Source organism: Argopecten irradians, chromosome 8 (assembly GCF_041381155.1).
Source record: "Argopecten irradians isolate NY chromosome 8, Ai_NY, whole genome shotgun sequence".
Lineage (NCBI taxonomy): Eukaryota > Metazoa > Mollusca > Bivalvia > Pectinida > Pectinidae > Argopecten > Argopecten irradians.
The window spans coordinates 11,849,049-11,867,739 of record NC_091141.1 but is presented as its reverse complement, the minus strand read 5'-3'; the positions used below and the strand labels follow the sequence as shown (position 1 = coordinate 11,867,739).

General features: G+C 36.9%; 1 protein-coding gene across 1 annotated transcript in view; it reads left to right on the top strand.

The window, feature by feature from the left end:
• LOC138329369 (ER membrane protein complex subunit 10-like) overlaps window positions 1–15,981 on the top strand; it is a 67,537-nt gene extending 51,556 nt beyond the window's left edge. The window contains 1 exon segment of the mRNA XM_069276311.1: window positions 12,345–15,981. Within this exon segment, the coding sequence (XP_069132412.1) occupies window positions 12,345–12,425 (81 nt within the window). The 3' untranslated portion in view covers window positions 12,426–15,981.
• Window positions 15,982–18,691: the final 2,710 nt, after the last annotated feature.

Below are 18,691 nucleotides of genomic sequence, written 5' to 3'. Positions count from 1 at the left end.
TGAAGCTATTCTATATTACAGTTACGTTATTACGTTTCATGCGTGTCACCATATAAATGGAAGACATAGGTTACCGTGTTACCCATGTCCACCCCGCCTGTCTTATTCTGTCTTATCCCATCCAGATTTTCTGTGCAAGTTTAGCATCTATAGATAGTAGATATTTGTTATCCTTAAATACCAAAGGAATTTTAGTCTATCCTCATCAGATGAGTCTCTATTTAAATCTTAGTCCTTCCATATGTATTTCCATTTGTCTGTCCTGAAATAGTTTTTTAGACAAGAACCGGAATCAAGTTTATAGGGTCAAAATGTGCAATACCAATGTCATATGTAATCTTATTTAAAATGGACAAGTTCAAGGTTAATGATTGTCACATGTATAATCTAGGTCACTGTTACTATATTTAGAACATTATTTTGAGCTTTAAAAAGTCTGAGTGTCAGGTCAAGATCTCTTTCTTTTCTTTAATTTTATCACTATCAAAGTGCTACTTTGTGGCGACTGACAGCCGGGTGTGTATGTAGTGTTGTAGCAGTAACTCTGTGTACTTGCGTGAACACAGCGTATTTCCTGATGCAAATCATCGTAACAGATGATTTTTAGCCAGGAAATAGATTGATAAAGCATACTGCATACGAAATAGAGGAGATATTTCTGACAAGGCTATGAATAATGCTATTTATGATATAATAGGAGTTCTCTTTGCACATTACTCGATGAAATGACTTGATTCACAAATACAATATTCATGGGCCAAATAACCCAGTAAGCAAGCACTTCTTGGTCTGATTCCTCAATAGATAAGATTTACATTACATTTAATCTAATAATAGGTTATTAGCATTCATAGAAGAAACCAGACAGTTTTAGAGCGTAAAAGTTCTTGATTGATTCAATTATGTCATATATGTCTAGTTAGTATCAGCTGCTTTGAGCATTTTGGTGACAATTGAATTCAGTCACCTTCTTTTCTACTGAAAACTCATTTAGTTACATTGCTTCTTTCTTTTTGTAGACCAATATACTCGCTTCTTTCCAATTGAAGACGAATTTAGTTGCTTCAAATTTTGTATTGAAGACTAAAATACATGTAGTTGCTTCTTTCCGATTGAAGACTAATTTAGTTGCTTCATTTCTGCTTAAGACTGATTTAGTTGCTTCTATTCTGTTGAAGACTAATTTAGTCACTTCTTTCTATTAAGGCTTCCCTTCTGTTGAAGACTAATTTAGTCACTTCTTTCTATTAAGGCTTCCCTTCTGTTGAAGACTAATTTAGTCACTTCTTTTCTATTAAGGCTTCTCTTCTGTTGAAGACTAATTTAGTCACTTCTTTTCTATTAAGGCTTCTCTTCTGTTGAAGACTAATTTAGTCACTTCTTTTCTATTAAGGCTTCTCTTCTGTTGAAGACTAATTTAGTCACTTCTTTTCTATTAAGGCTTCTCTTCTGTTGAAGACTAATTTAGTCACTTCTTTTCTATTAAGGCTTCTCTTCTGTTGAAGACTAATTTAGTCACTTCTTTTCTATTAAGGCTTCTCTTCTGTTGAAGACTAATTTAGTCACTTCTTTCTATTAAGGCTTCCCTTCTGTTGAAGACTAATTTAGTCACTTCTTTCTATTAAGGCTTCCCTTCTGTTGAAGACTAACTGAGTTGCAGTTTGGGGATTGTAGGGATTGTTAAATCTTCCCAAATGAGTATTCCTACTCCATAGGTATTTGATCCTTATAGACGAAAATTAAGAAACTAATGTCATAATTGGGTGCTTCTTTAGTTCTTTCAATCCTTTTCTTGGAATGAGTTGTAGTGTGTAGCATAAGGCTATTTAAAAAAATTGTTGCTTTATATATCTCAGACAATGTGACTTGAGTATTTCTTAATCATCGCATTACCACGATTCTCAATCCAATGGCTGATCCTGTAACAGTATGACAGGAAATCGAGAAAGACGTCCCCTTTGTACCTTAACTCCTGGTCGTGCTGTAACCAGGAAACCTGATAGACACCCCCTATGGTACGAAATAGAATTATCTGTTTTATGTACTCTAGTGTTGTTTGTTACATAGTCACTAAGAAAAAACAAAGTTAATCGCTATCATTATAAAAATTGATTCTTCATTTGTTCATGGAAAACAGGATATATATCTTTCACTATATTTCATTAATTGGGATTTGTGGTGTTTCATATTTTCCATGTTTTATCTAAGATTAATTGAAGTAAAACCAGCAGGTGATAAAGTGTTTTTAATTTCATAAGTGAATCTTGTTGATAATTCTTTGTTGGTGTCTGATGAAATTTGCAAGAAGATTAATTTGTTTTCTTTCTCCTTTTTTCTCTCTGACTGTTAAACATTTAGCAGTTTTCTCAAATAACGTTTAATGTATTTACCAAAACCCATATGTAGACTTATAGAATCTTTCCTTGCCTAGGGCTGTGACAACGAAATCACACAGCCTTGGGGTGTGACCACGAAATCACACAGCCTGGGGCGTGACTACGAAATCACAAAGCCTTGGGGTGTGACCACAAATTCACACAGCCTTGCGGTGTGACAACGAAATCACACAGCCTTGGGGTGTGACCACAAAATCACACAGCCTTGCGGTGTGAAAACGAAATCACACAGCCTTGGGGTGTGGCCACGAAATCACACAGCCTTGTAATTGGGTTGTGACAAAGAAATCACACAGCCTTGGGGTGTTACAAAGAAATCATACAGCCTTGGGGTGTGGCCACGAAATCACACAGCCTTAGGGTGTGACAAAGAAATCACGCAGCCTTGGGGTGTGACAACGAAATCACACAGCCTTGGGGTGTGACAACAAAATCACACAGCCTTTGGGTGTAACAACGAAATCATACAGCCTTGGGGTGTGACCACGAAATCACACAGCCTTGGGGTGTGACCACAAAATCACACAGCCTTGCGGTGTGACAACGAAATCACACAGCCTTGGGGTGTGACAACGAAATCACAAAGCCTTGGAGTAAGCTTTGGGGGTGTGACAACAAAATCACACAGCCTTGCGGTGTGACAAAGAAATCACAAAGCCTTGGGGTGTGACAACGAAATCACACAGCCTTGGGGTGTGACCACGAAATCACACAGCCTTGGGGTGTGACCACGAAATCACACAGCCTTGGGGTGTGACAACGAAATCACATAGCCTTGGAGTAAGCTTTGGGGTGTGACAACAAAATCACACAGCCTTGCGGTTTGACAAAGAAATCGCAAAGCCTTGGGGTGTGACCACAAAATCATACGGCCTTTGGGTATGACACCCAAATCGCACAGCCTTGGGGTGTGATCACGAAATCACAACATGAGGGGTAATTTATGAATGTCTGACCCATGGCTTGCCGAGCTTTGCATTGGACATTCTTGAATTTCCTAGAGCATTGAGATGTCATTGTCACACTCTCAGGTATGCTAATGATAGTTTTTTTCTCACCTACATGTACAAATGAAAATTACCACAAAGGTACTAGTGTCAAAGAAATATTTCCATCTCGACGTGATCATGATCATGAGTCCGCCGACTGCAAGATACTATAGACAATGTGCCTCATGATTATGTCGCATATATTCACGTGGCCTTATTGTTTCGTCTGTATTTCAGTTCAAAAGGTTAATATGAGCAATCTGTCATACCTCAAGAGTTGATAGAATCTCACTACTAAAACTGGTGACAAATCAATAAATGGTGGTCAAAAGAAACAAGAGTCACTGTCCTGTACCTTTCAATTAAATGTCAGGAATGATTTTATTTGGAAGAAGGAAAATAGGGGTTGGATCATAGTAGGTGCTGGTACCTAGATACCGAGTTCTCTAATACTAGCACTTTCACGTCATGCTGGTACTCATAATCTATGTCTACATGGACTTACCAGGACACTACTAGTCAGTTTGTAAATATTTATCATGATTCTTGTGAAGAAAAGATCATGACGGTGGTTTGTTAAAAGTTCATGAGACATTCTATCATTACGGGATGAACTATTGTCTGGTAATTCTTTTACTCATTGAAATGTTTTGACTCCATGTTAGTTTTCTTATAGCGTGATAATGATATAGTTTTCTTTGATGATCAGCAGCTTCATTTAAAATGATTTGTATCAAAATCCGTAAAATATTGGTCATGTATCAAATTTTACAGACTAAGTTGTGTTTCAAATTACCTATTTAAAGGTCAAGTCACTGTTTCTTTGATAATGGACAAGGTTACTGTTTCTTTGATAGAGGACAAGGTCACTGTTTCTTTGATAGAGGACAAGGTCACTGTTTCTTTGATAGAGGACAAGGTCACTGTTTCTTTGATAGAGGATGAGGTCACTGTTTCTTTGATAGAGGACAAGGTCATTGTTTCTTTGATAAAGGACAAGGTCACTGTTTCTTTGATAGAGGACAAGGTCACTGTTTCTTTGATAGAGGACAAGGTCATTGTTTCTTTGATAAAGGACAAGGTCGCTGTTTCTTTGATAAAGGACAATATCACTGTTTCTTTGATAAAGGACAAGGTCACTGCTTCTTTGATAAAGGACAAGGTCACTGTTTCTTTGATAGAGGATAAGGTCACTGTTTCTTTGATAAAGGACAAGGTCGCTGTTTCTTTGATAAAGACAAGGTCACTGTTTCTTTGATAAAGAACAAGGTCACTGTTTCTTTGATAGAGGACAAGGCCGCTGTTTCTTTGATAAAGGACAAGGTCACTGTTTCCTTGATAATGGACAAGGTCACTGATTCTTTGATAATGGACAATATCACTGTTTCTTTGATAAAGGACAAGGTCCCTGTTTCTTTGATAATGGACAAGGTCACTGTTTCTACTACTTTTCTGACTTAAATGGATGATAAGATCAGTGTGATAACCTCAAACCAATAAACTCTGAGGTGTATTATAAACAGGTGAGGGGATCTGTATGGTGTGTGAGGTGTATTATAAACAGCTGAGGGGATCTGTATCGTGTGTGAGCTTTATTATAAACAGCTGAGGGGATCTGTATGGTGTGTGAGGTTTATTATAAACAGTTGAGGGGATCTGTATCGTGTGTGAGGTTTATTATAAACAGCTGAGGGGATCTGTATCCTGTGTGAGGTTTATTATAAACAGCTGAGGGGATCTGTATCGTGTGTGAGGTTTATTATAAACAGCTGAGGGGATCTGTATCGTGTGTGAGGTTTATTATAAACAGCTGAGGGGATCTGTATCGTGTGTGAGCTTTATTATAAACAGCTGAGGGGATCTGTATGGTGTGTGAGGTTTATTATAAACAGTTGAGGGGATCTGTATCGTGTGTGAGGTTTATTATAAACAGCTGAGGGGATCTGTATCCTGTGTGAGGTTTATTATAAACAGCTGAGGGGATCTGTATCGTGTGTGAGGTTTATTATAAACAGCTGAGGGGATCTGTATCGTGTGTGAGGTTTATTATAAACAGCTGAGGGGATCTGTATCGTGTGTGAGGTTTATTATAAACAGTTGAGGGGATCTGTATCGTGTGTGAGGTTTATTATAAACAGCTGAGGGGATCTGTATCGTGTGTGTGAGGTTTATTATAAACAGCTGAGGGGATCTGTATCGTGTGTGAGGTTTATTATAAACAGCTGAGGGGATCTGTATCATGTGTGAGGTTTATTATAAACAGCTGAGGGGATCTGTATCGTGTGTGAGGTTTATTATTAACAGTTGAGGGGATCTGTATCATGTGTGAGGTTTATTATAAACAGCTGCGGGGATCTGTATCATGTGTGAGGTTTATTATAAACAGCTGAAGGGATCTGTATCATGTGTGAGGTTTATTATAAACAGCTGAGGGGATCTGTATCGTGTGTGAGGTTTATTATAAACAGCTGAGGGGATCTGTATCATGTGTGAGGTTTATTATAAACAGCTGAGGGGATCTGTATCATGTGTGAGGTTTATTATAAACAGCTGAGGGGATCTGTATCGTGTGTGTGGTTTATTATTAACAGCTGAGGGGATCTGTATCATGTGTGAGGTTTATTATAAACAGCTGAGGGGATCTGTATCGTGTGTGTGGTTTATTATTAACAGCTGAGGGGATCTGTATCGTGTGTGAGGTTTATTATAAACAGCTGAGGGGATCTGTATCATGTGTGAGGTTTATTATAAACAGCTGAGGGGATCTGTATCATGTGTGAGGTTTATTATAAACAGCTGAGGGGATCTGTATCATGTGTGAGGTTTATTATATAAACAGCTGAGGGGATCTGTATCATGTGTGAGGTTTATTATAAACAGCTGAGGGGATCTGTATCGTGTGTGAGGTTTATTATAAACAGGTTTATTTAATACAGCTGAGGGGATCTGTATCGTGTGTGAGGTTTATTATAAACAGCTGAGGGGATCTGTATTGTGTGTGAGGTTTATTATAAACAGCTGAAGGGATCTGTATCGTGTGTGAGGTTTATTATAAACAGCTGAAGGGATCTGTATCGTGTGTGAGGTTTATTATAAACAGCTGAGGGGATCTGTATCGTGTGTGAGGTTTATTATAAACAGCTGAGGGGATCTGTATCGTGTGTGAGGTTTATTATAAACAGCTGAGGGGATCTGTATCGTGTGTGAGGTTTATTATAAACAGCTGAGGGGATCTGTATCGTGTGTGAGGTTTATTATAAACAGCTGAGGGGATCTGTATCGTGTGTGAGGTGTATTATAAACAGCTGAGGGGATCTGTATCGTGTGTGAGGTTTATTATAAACAGTTGAGGGGATCTGTATCGTGTGTGAGGTTTATTATAAACAGCTGAGGGGATCTGTATCGTGTGTGAGGTTTGTTATAAACAGCTGAGGGGATCTGTATCGTGTGTGAAGTGTATTATAAACAGCTGAGGGGATCTGTATCGTGTGTGAGGTTTATTATAAACAGCTGAGGGGATCTGTATCGTGTGTGAGGTTTATTATAAAACAGCTGAGGGGATCTGTATCGTGTGTGAGGTGTATTATAAACAGCTGAGGGGATCTGTATCGTGTGTGAGGTTTATTATAAACAGTTGAGGGGATCTGTATCATGTGTGAGGTTTATTATAAACAGCTGAGGGGATCTGTATCATGTGTGTGAGGTTTATTATAAACAGCTGAGGGGATCTGTATCGTGTGTGAGGTTTATTATAAACAGCTGAGGGGATCTGTATCATGTGTGAGGTTTATTATAAACAGCTGAAGGGATCTGTATCGTGTGTGAGGTTTATTATAAACAGCTGAAGGGATCTGTATCGTGTGTGAGGTGTATTATAAACAGCTGAGGGGATCTGTATCTGTAGGTTATTATAAACAGCTGAGGGGATCTGTATCGTGTGTGTGTGAGGTTTATTATAAACAGCTGAGGGGATCTGTATCGTGTGTGAGGTTTATTATAAACAGCTGAGGGGATCTGTATCGTGTGTGAGGTTTATTATAAACAGCTGAGGGGATCTGTATCGTGTGTGAGGTTTATTATAAACAGCTGAAGGGATCTGTATCGTGTGTGAGGTTTATTATAAACAGCTGAGGGGATCTGTATCGTGTGTGAGGTTTATTATAAACAGCTGAGGGGATCTGTATCGTGTGTGAGGTTTATTATAAACAGCTGAGGGGATCTGTATCGTGTGTGAGGTTTATTATAAACAGCTGAGGGGATCTGTATCGTGTGTGAGGTTTATTATAAACAGCTGAGGGGATCTGTATCGTGTTGAGGTTTATTATAAACAGTGAGGGGATCTGTACGTGTGATTATTATATAAACAGCTGAGGGGATCTGTATCGTGTGTGTTATAAAGTGAGGGTTGTATCGTGTGAGGTTTATTATAAACAGCTGAGGGGATCTGTATCGTGTGTGAGGTTTATTATAAACAGCTGAGGGGATCTGTATCGTGTGTGAGGTTTATTATAAAAACAGTTGAGGGGATCTGTATCGTGTGTGAGGTTTATTATAAACAGCTGAAGGGATCTGTATCGTGTGTGAGGTTTATTATAAACAGCTGAGGGGATCTGTATCGTTTGTGAGGTTTATTATAAACAGCTGAGGGGATCTGTATCATGTGTGAGGTTTATTATAAACAGCTGAAGGGATCTGTATCGTGCGTGAGGTTTATTATAAACAGCTGAAGGGATCTGTATCGTGTGTGGAGGTTTATTATAAACAGCTGAGGGGATCTGAATCGTGTGTGTGAGGTTTATTATAAACAGCTGAGGGGATCTGAATCGTGTGTGAGGTTTATTATAAACAGCTGAGGGGATCTGTATCGTGTGTGAGGTTTATTATAAACAGCTGAAGGGATCTGTATCGTGCGTGAGGTTTATTATAAACAGCTAAGGGATCTGTATCGTGTGTGAGGTGTATTATAAACAGCTGAGGGGATCTGTATCGTGTGTGAGGGTTTATTATAAACAGCTGAGGGGATCTGTATCATGTGTGAGGTTTATTATAACAGCTGAGGGTTGTATCTATTATTATAACAGCTGAGGGGATCTGTATCGTGTGTGAGGTTTATTATAAACAGCTGAGGGGATCTGTATCATGTGTGAGGTTTATTATAAACAGCTGAAGGGATCTGTATCGTGTGTGAGGTGTATTATAAACAGCTGAGGGGATCTGTATCGTGTGTGAGGTTTATTATAAACAGCTGAGGGGATCTGTATCGTGTGTGAGGTTTATTATAAACAGCTGAGGGGATCTGTATCATGTGTGAGGTTTATTATAAACAGCTGAGGGGATCTGTATCATGTGTGAGGTTTATTATAAACAGCTGAGGGGATCTGTATCATGTGTGAGGTTTATTATAAACAGCTGAGGGGATCTGTATCATGTGTGAGGTTTATTATAAACAGCTGAGGGGATCTGTATCGTGTGTGAGGTTTATTATAAACAGCTGAGGGGATCTGTATCATGTGTGAGGTTTATTATTATAAACAGCTGAGGGGATCTGTATCATGTGTGAGGTTTATTATAAACAGCTGAGGGGATCTGTATCGTGTGTGTGGTTTATTATTAACAGCTGAGGGGATCTGTATCATGTGTGAGGTTTATTATAAACAGCTGAGGGGATCTGTATCGTGTGTGATTCCTCATTCCATGTTATAGCTGACACAGACTTTAGTACAGTTGGGTCATGTAAATCTGTTAATACGCCATAACGGGTCTATATACTCAGAATTAGAGACTTAATTATTGAGGCATCACTATATCTATCGTGTATCTTCTTCATTTAATAGTGCCCAGCAAAAGAAATAAAATGTTTCATGTGTAGCTATTTATAACAAGAGGAACTGGTGGCTGATGTCATGTTTCAGTTGTGTAACTATTGAATGTTCACCACGCAATATGTAGCCACACCTTGTGCTTGCACACATGCAATGTACATGTACCTTTTCATGTCATAGGATGCATAATGCAAAATGCAAAGTCGTATGAGGTACCATGGCAGGTAGAAAACTATCATTCTACCATAAGTCTTCCAACTTTGGGTTACAGTGGTGTTGTGGTTAAGGTGACTGGCATTCCACCACTTTTGAAGCTTTCAAACTCTGAGTCTTGAGTTTAAGAATTAAGACACACAATTGATGTCACTTATACCTACAGTATCCTTAGGTGATAGTTATTAATAGAAGTGATGAAATCATTATCATTTATAAAAGTTAATTGAATGACCTAACCATAGTCATTAATTCAACCTCCCTTCATCAAATAATAAAAATGTGGTATATTTTAACATTAGCCTTATAATTTTTTTTGTTCTCTGTTACTGAATTATAGCTTCATTACATCCTTTTATGGTAATTTATTGGACATGAACCCACGGGCAAAACAAAAACATAAAAAACAAGGCTTAAATATAGCTTCAACTGATCTCTTTGAAACTTGGTGTTGGTAATACACAGTCATAAAATATGATTATAGTTATTGGTCTAAAAAGACAGTGTAATGTAACATATCTAAAAGGGTATCACTACTTTATTTCAGTACGTTATACTAAAATGCATAAATTGCTCTCTCTGCTTTTGGTTGATCTCTAAGAGACATGAGGGCTGCAAGCTTTAAGACTTAGATACATTTAAGGTGTTTTCTGCTACATTTATTGATTTGATAGTTTTTTTAATGCTGCTATTCTTTTGTTTGTTTCGCTGTTTTATGAAATTATCCTGCCGGTATTGAATTCATTCAAGAGTTGCTTTTATAATACCGTGGTAATACGATAATTATGTTACTATTACGTCTTTTTTCATGGTTTTGTTGAAACAAAAGGACCATGTACTGATTATGAATGTCTGTGATAAAATAAACAAAATACAAATGTAGCATGTTATCAAACTTATGTCCAAAATGTTGTCCTCTTTGAGGAGATGTCACTGTTGACCTTGAAAACAGAACATATTCAGGCCTATTGAGCTTGTTGATAGGTCCCTTTGGCCATGTAATTTTAAAGCTTCCTGTCTGAAAAGGAGTTGCATACTTGTGCTGTCTGATTTGGTAAAAAGCTTGTTTTCTTCTGGTGTACCAAAAAATGGCTACTTGTATGGTTCAAATATTGACCTTGACTCAAGGTCAGATTGTGAATTATTGACATAGGATGCATACATACTGGCTCTTGTCTTCACACTGTTAATGAAGTAGAGACAATAACATATTTGGTACACTGTGTTAATTAGGCTGTAGCTAAATTCAGTAATACTGGCTACATCCAATGATTCCGTAATGGGGATTTAAACCTTAATGAACCATAATGGGGTTATATTGACTTATAAATTGTTATGTAAATATAAAAGCTCTGGAGTTCTGAAGTGAGATTGGATGGGTTCGAAGTGAGATTGGATGGGTTCGCAACTGAGATTACCACAATGCATATTGTCGACAGATGGCTGTCCTGGCGATACAATAAAAGTGGACTATGTCAGATTTTCTATAAGCTACACCGAGGACACATATTGTATGAAAGATACTCAGAATGTCAATTTAGGTGCATAAAGAAAATCATTGATAATTGAATGAGGAGCTAGGAGTGCCATGTTTATAGGAAGTTGGTAGCACTTCATATCGGCTCGGATCCTGATCTGTCAATTTGGTCTAATCGGCAGGACGTGTGTATTTAGTCATCATGTACTGTTACCACAAATTATTAAAAGGATCATAAGGGAAATGCATTACAGTGAACACTGTATGCTTGCTTGGAAATCAGTTCTGCTCAGTGATGAAAATAATTATTGTTTAATGGAAAAGTCTTCTATTTTGTTTGAATATAATAACATAAAATTGGTTTTTAAATTATCTTTGCAAAATTCTGAAATTTATGCCAAAAAAAAATTTAAAAATCAGAAGTTCAGTACATTCATGAAGCATGCTTACAGTTAGTAAGAAAAAAAAAACCTTTCAAATCAGCATTAACTACAATTAATGCTGAGGAATTTAAATGAAGCATACTATCATGTACATGGTGTTTTTTAAATAAAAAGAATTATGCAGTTTTGATTTGGATGATAACAAACATCCAATAGTGGTACCAAGATTCCTCTGGTCTCTGATGAAAAAGGCCAATGCTTAAATATCAGGTATTCATATATAGGCCCAATGGGCCTCTTGTTAATTTGTGCAGCTAATTATGATTACGATCAAAGTGAAGGTCAGCTCGGACATTTGATACGGGTCAACCCTTGGTCAGTAAAATGAGAAGGACAAGATGGAGTAGATGTTGCTGTAATGACAATGGCTTTACTTTATCTTGTTGAGAATCGATAGTTTTGCCGTATTTAGAGGGAAACAACGGAGTAATTATACACTGAAATCAATGTTTCATAACAAGTGACTCTGCGGTAGTCACGTACACACTTCAGACCTTTCTGTCACAGCTATGCATGCTTTCAACACTGTAAACATTTTTATTGTAGTGAAGTTAAATTGTAGCGCAAATGCGAAAAATGAATCAGAGCAATTTGATGGTTCAATACCAGAGATACCCTTTACAAATTTAGCCCTGTACATAAATTAGCACTTCAAAGACACTGAGAAAAGCGCTGAAATAAGTGTTTTACAGTATTTGCCTCGGACGAAAAATGAAGAATATAAGTGTTAAATCGTAACTTAGAAGCCCAGGAACTAAGCCCAAGAACTATGCCCAGGAACTATGCTTATATGTATCCACCCCTTTATGTTTGTATTTGCCCGTTTCTGTCGTTTCAGTGGATGTACATAGTGTCGTTTGCAACTTTTATATTTATATTTGCCTGTTTTGAGTCGTTTCAGTGGATTAAAACCTTATTTTTGCCCCTTTCTGACATTTCAGTGGATGTACATAGTGCTGTTTGTTACGTTATTACTACATGTATTCCCATTTCTGTCTTTTCAGTGGATGTACATAGTGCCGTTTGTGCTGATCATGATGTTGGCCTCCAGTGCTGATCCCCAGGCAGCTGGTGGTGGATCATAGACGAGCCCATGGTTACCATGGACACAAGCTCTCAGAGCCCAGTCCCTCACAAAGACAAGTTTTATATACACTTAAGACAAATAACAAAGCATACACATCTTGGATGATTTAAGGGATGTATCGAGAGCTGCAAATTCTGGAAGGATGAATTCATCAACAAGAAACGTTTTGCTGACCATTAGGAATTTGAGGACTGAAAGTCATTCCCTTAATGAAGAACAAAACCAAGACTTTTTATTTCATTGATCCAAAGATCGGTGAATGACTGTTCGCTTTTTGAGAGAAACATTCTTAATCTTTTTCATACATTAGATCGGCCAATGCCAGAGGTAGATGTCTATGAAAAAGGGCTTTATAGGGACTATTTCAAAAGATCGGGGTATCTCCAAATGGGAAACACACAAATTTTTCGTAATTCTATTTTTGTTTTACCATCATTTCCATAGACGACAACCCCAAATGTTCCTTAAGGAAGGGTTTTCTTCCATATTAAAGGGATTATAAACATAGACAACAGACAAGGTAAACATTTGCTATGATGTATATGATTAGAGTAAATACAGGGTTGATACAGATATGACTATAAATAACATAACTGATGTGCATTTGTGGGTCAGATTGAGGGCCATGCATAAATCGTGTGTAGACTGTAATTAGGTGAATGCACAGTTTGCATGCTAACATCAGTGGATCTCATTAACTGTAACATTAGTCAGCCTCGTGTTTACTGCATTGGTGTCGATGTGTATTAATGGGGTGGTGATTGTCTCAACATATAGCATGGTGAATGTTTAAATTGTAAAATCCATCCGAGGTGGTTTTTGTTATTCTACTGACAGGAAATGATTCATTTTTCCTTTTACTAAAATGATGCAATGTAAAATACTGTAGAACAAACTTGATGTAACATTTACACAATTTTTAGCTCAACATTTACAGTACTTTAAGTCATCTCTGTTTTTCAGATGATCAATTAAAACATTATGTGAAACAATATATCATCAACAACCATTGTATTGTGTAAATCTAGTAGTTTTTCTAACTGTTGTGTCGGAATTACATCCAGAGGTTAATAAAGAAGTATCATCTTCGTTAAGTTATTGTATTTATTATCCAGTTAAATTGTCAAAGTAATTTATTTACATGTTTTATTATTGCATCATTTTTTTGTTGAATTTATGAGGCAGATTTTGAAATTAACTGCCACTTTTGGATTTCCTATCAACTTATTAGGTATACTGACTTTAAAAAATTGTAAAAATGCAGAATATGACCTACAGTATACATTATCTTTGGTTACTCATTTCATTGTCTGAAATGAATAATCCTTTTGAAAAAGATCTCTGAAATTAACTCATTTAGATGATATTTGTGCATTTTTTTTTGTCTCTTCATTTCCTCCATAATAAAGATTACATAATAAATAGAATAATATGATACGATATTGAATGTGGCATAAGATGTGTAAAGAATAATATAAGTGATGTGACAATAGTTAAGGACAACATATTCATCAGGGTTGTAAGAAAATCATCTTACACAAGCAATAGATTAATTGTTTGTGACGTTTCCATAACAACTGCTTTAAACTTCCATAACACACCAATGTACACACGTTTAACCTGACGATGAGATGGTAATAATTGGTTACATTTATTGTCTGATAAGGTTAGTTGTTAGTGGAATGTCACAATCGGTTTCTCTATATTGACTGTGATAGGTCACCATTATAATATTTAGATAGTATTTCAAAGGATTTGTTACAACATTAACCATTGTTAGTGTAAAGCAAGCAGTCACTGCCTATAGAGGAGGAGTACCTAATGTTTTCAAGGACTTGTGAAAGAAAATTTATCTTGATTAAAAGTGACTTGTTTTGAGCGTTTATATTTTGATCTAAAAAATATCATTGTAAAATAACAATACATACACCTCATTGTTATATAATCTATTTACTTTTGCAATGAATTATTATTTGTTCACATAGCTTAAATTTTCAATCGGTGATGCAATTGGATTTGATAGCATTCTGGGAGAAATTACAACATAGTTGGAGTATTGCCATTGAAGGGGAGATAATTCTGTCTACCAGAACCATTATAATTGCATGCTGTCAAAGGGAAATTGGACCCATGGTTTTGCTGTTTTGTGTCCTTTGGATTTTGTAAAACAGACTTCAGAAATTAAATACAAAATCTTCCTAAAGTATGTAAAGGTGCGGGATATCCTAATGGTTACAAGTTAGGTGCTTAGTTCCTACTAAAATGTTTGTGTTTTTGACCTTCAACCTACCAATATGCAGACACAAAACAGAATAAAAATCACAACAATGAACAAATCCATTTATTACTCTCACCTACTTTTTCTTTTTACCTTTGACCTTCGATCATTCTAGTTCCACATCATCTAGTTGATATACTTGGTTTTCTGAATTATCTTGTTTGGTTTTCTTCACATCATATTCCATGGTTTTCTTCACACCATATTCCAGATATTGTACGAGTTAGGAAATTGTTTTTGTTTTGAGTGAAAGAGTATCTGTATTTGATTGGGAAATATTCTGAGGTATCGGTACCCAATGTTCTTTTAAAATTGGATGAAACACTAGTGAAAGTTATGTATGTGTAGTAATGATATGTTAATGTGTTTTTGTCGGAATAATGATTTTCCAGAATTATAATTTCTATTTGTAGATGTAGATTTACACGTCTTTGATATTTATTCTAGGATATTTTTTCCATGTTTTGCAGTGCAAGAGTTTGCATGGAGTACATTAAAATATTTTGCTTAATTGTGAAAGTTGAGTGAGGAAATTCATATATATGTGGCCGACATATAATGCAACCATCTTGCTAATATAACATCATACATTCCCATATCAGATATGAACTTTTTATTAGTTTATGATAATTACATGGTTGTATCAGATGTTTTTAATCATTTAAAAATATCTTCTGAGAGCAGAATTAGACTGGATACCTGTCTATTAGAGGAATGACATATTTACTATGTAATTATAACTGGAGACTTTATAATGGGGAGAATTCATGTACCACCTGATACCTGATGACATTTGTGCAGGACAATTTTTTCTATTGGTGATGGAATGACGTCAAATGATGATATCCTGCACCAACGTCATTTCAGCCGGAAGATTACAAAGAGTTACATTCCATCACTACTGGAAATACTAGTACTGCACAAGCATCATGGGGTATCACGTTTAGTCCTACTGTTTATCATCTGTCAGACTAAGGGGAGATGATCTAGTGCTAGAAAATTTTTTGATAACTTTAAGTACAATGTATATAATTTGTGTGAACAGCAGTTTTTTTTATCATGTAAAAGAATTAAATTGTTTTCAACAGCAGGATCCAGATATTTATCCATTTTATATGTACACAGATTCTAATTTTAAATGTGAGGATGTCTATAGCTAGATGAGTTGTAGGAGTTATTCTGTATGAATTATATGTGCAATGATACCGAGAGAGCAAGCTTTTGGATGATAAATTTGGTCTGTAACATTTGTCCCAATAAAGAAGAAAATATTGAACTTTTTTTTATTTTCTTTCATTCTTCTATCGACTGATCAATTTCACAAGTATATCTGTTGACAACATTCTGGTAAATGTAGCATAGTATACAAACTTCGCTAGCTAATTGTATTCAGTCCAATACTCTCCCCAAAACCCGTGGATCTTTTATGCCACATTGTGCCACCTGCTGATCACCACAGTTTGTACCCCTTCCATTTACCTAATAGCAATCCATGAAAAAGATCCTATCATTGGTCTATGGATTGAGAAAATGGCAGGGCACTTTGAAACAAGAGATCCCAGAGGGATCTTGGCGCCCACCAAAGATTGATCTATGTCTGACAAATGAAAGAGGGATCTTTTCTCTGCTTTTCAAACTTACAATTCTTTTTTCTGCTTTTCAAACTTTAAACTATCAAAATCCAAGATGGTGGTCGCAAAATGCAATAGGCAGAACTAGGGTCCTAGAGGAACCTACATATGATATTTGAGAACAATCCCTTCAATACTTTCTGAGAAATAGCGGTAACAAACTTTAACTATCAAAATCCAAGATGGCCACCGGTCGGCCATCTTGTTGACCGATCAGTCCCAAAATGCAATATGCACAACTGGGGTCCTAGGGGAACCTACATATGAAATTTGAGAAAGATCCCTTCAGTGCTTTCTGAGAAATAGCGGTAACAAACTTTAACTATCAAAATCCAAGATGGCTACCTGGCGGCCATCTTGTTGACCGATCAGTCCCAAAATACAATATGCACAACTGGGGTCCTAGGGGACCTACATATGAAATTTGAGAACAATCCCTTCAATACTTTCTGAGAAATAGCGGTAACAAACTTTAACTATCAAAATCCAAGATGGCCACCGGTCGGCCATCTTGTTGACCGATCAGTCCCAAAATGCAATATGCACAACTGGGGTCCTAGGGGAACCTACATATGAAATTTGAGAAAGATCCCGTCAGTACTTTCTGAGAATTAGCGGTAACAAACTTTAACTATCAAAATCCAAGATGGCGGCTGGTCGGCCATCTTGTTGACCGATCAGTCCCAAAATGCAATATGCACAACTAGGGTCCTACGGGAACCTACATATGAAACTTGAGAAAGATCCCTTCAATACTTTATGAGAAATAGCGGTAACAAACTTTAACTATCAAAATCCAAGATGGCTACCTGGCGGCCATCTTGTTGACCGATCAGTCCCAAAATGCAATATGCACTACTAGGGTCCTAGGGGAACCTACATATGAAATTTGAGAAAGATCCCTTCAGTACTTTCTGAGAATTAGCCGTAACAAACTTTAACTATCAAAATCCAAGATGGCGGCTGGTCGGCCATCTTGTTGACCGATCAGTCCCAAAATGCAATATGCACAACTAGGGTCCTAGGGGAACCTACATATGAAATTTGAGAAAGATCCCTTCAGTGCTTTCTGAGAAATAGCGGTAACAAACTTTAACTATCAAAATCCAAGATGGCTACCTGGCGGCCATCTTGTTGACCAATCAGTCCCAAAATGCAATATGCACTACTAGGGTCCTAGGGGAACCTACATATGAAATTTGAGAAAGATCCCTTCAGTACTTTCTGAGAATTAGCCGTAACAAACTTTAACTATCAAAATCCAAGATGGCGGCTGGTCGGCCATCTTGTTGACCGATCAGTCCCAAAATGCAATATGCACAACTAGGGTCCTAGGGGAACCTACATATGAAATTTGAGAAAGATCCCTTCAGTACTTTCTGAGAAATAGCGGTAACAAACTTTAACTATCAAAATCCAAGATGGCTGCCTGGCAGCCATCTTGTTGACCGATCAGTCCCAAAATACAATATGCACAACTAGGGTCCTAGGGGAACCTACATATGAAATTTGAGAAAGATCCCTTCAGTACTTTTAGAGAAATAGCGGTAACAAGAATTGTTAACGACGGCGGACGGACGACGGACGGAAGGACGGACGGACGACGGACCACGGACGAAAGGCGATTTGAATAGCCCACCATCTGATGATGGTGGGCTAAAAATATGAGACCAATTCAAGCATTAATGAGTTATCATGAAGTTTTTGCATTTCATGCTTTAGGATCTACTTTTGTCACAAGATGAAAGTCTTCGATATATTTTTCTAATTTTTTTAACTAATGAAACAGAAACAATGAATTTGCTTTTCCTATCTGTTTGAAAAGCAACAGATCCAAATATATACGTTGTACATCATTTAGCTGGTCTTTTACATTTATAATTGACTAAATACTTTTTAGTACTGGTAGTAAATACAACTTCATTGTATCTTTAATGATAGAAATGACATGCCTCAATGATAACCTCCATCATTTTAGTTCAATTTCGTTGTCATATCAAAAACTTCATATTCATTTGTCAGCTGAACCTAGCTGCATCCAATCAGAATTTGAAAGAAGGAAATTATCCATCAATGGTTTCGGGGAGTATCGTGCTGAATACAATTGGTTAAAGAAGTTGATTTCATACTGACAGCTAAAAGTTTATCGCCTCCATCATCAAGTGAAAATCCCAACAAACCATGACATTCTTCTTGTAAAATGCAATTTGGATGTTGCCTAGGTTTTTGAAGTTGTCATTGATTTCCTGGTAATTTATGCCAAGAAATGAGGGGACATATATTGTTACCGTGTCTGTCTCTTCATGTTGTGTCACATCCCATCCTACTTTGACATTTGTAAGGGGTGGTAATTAT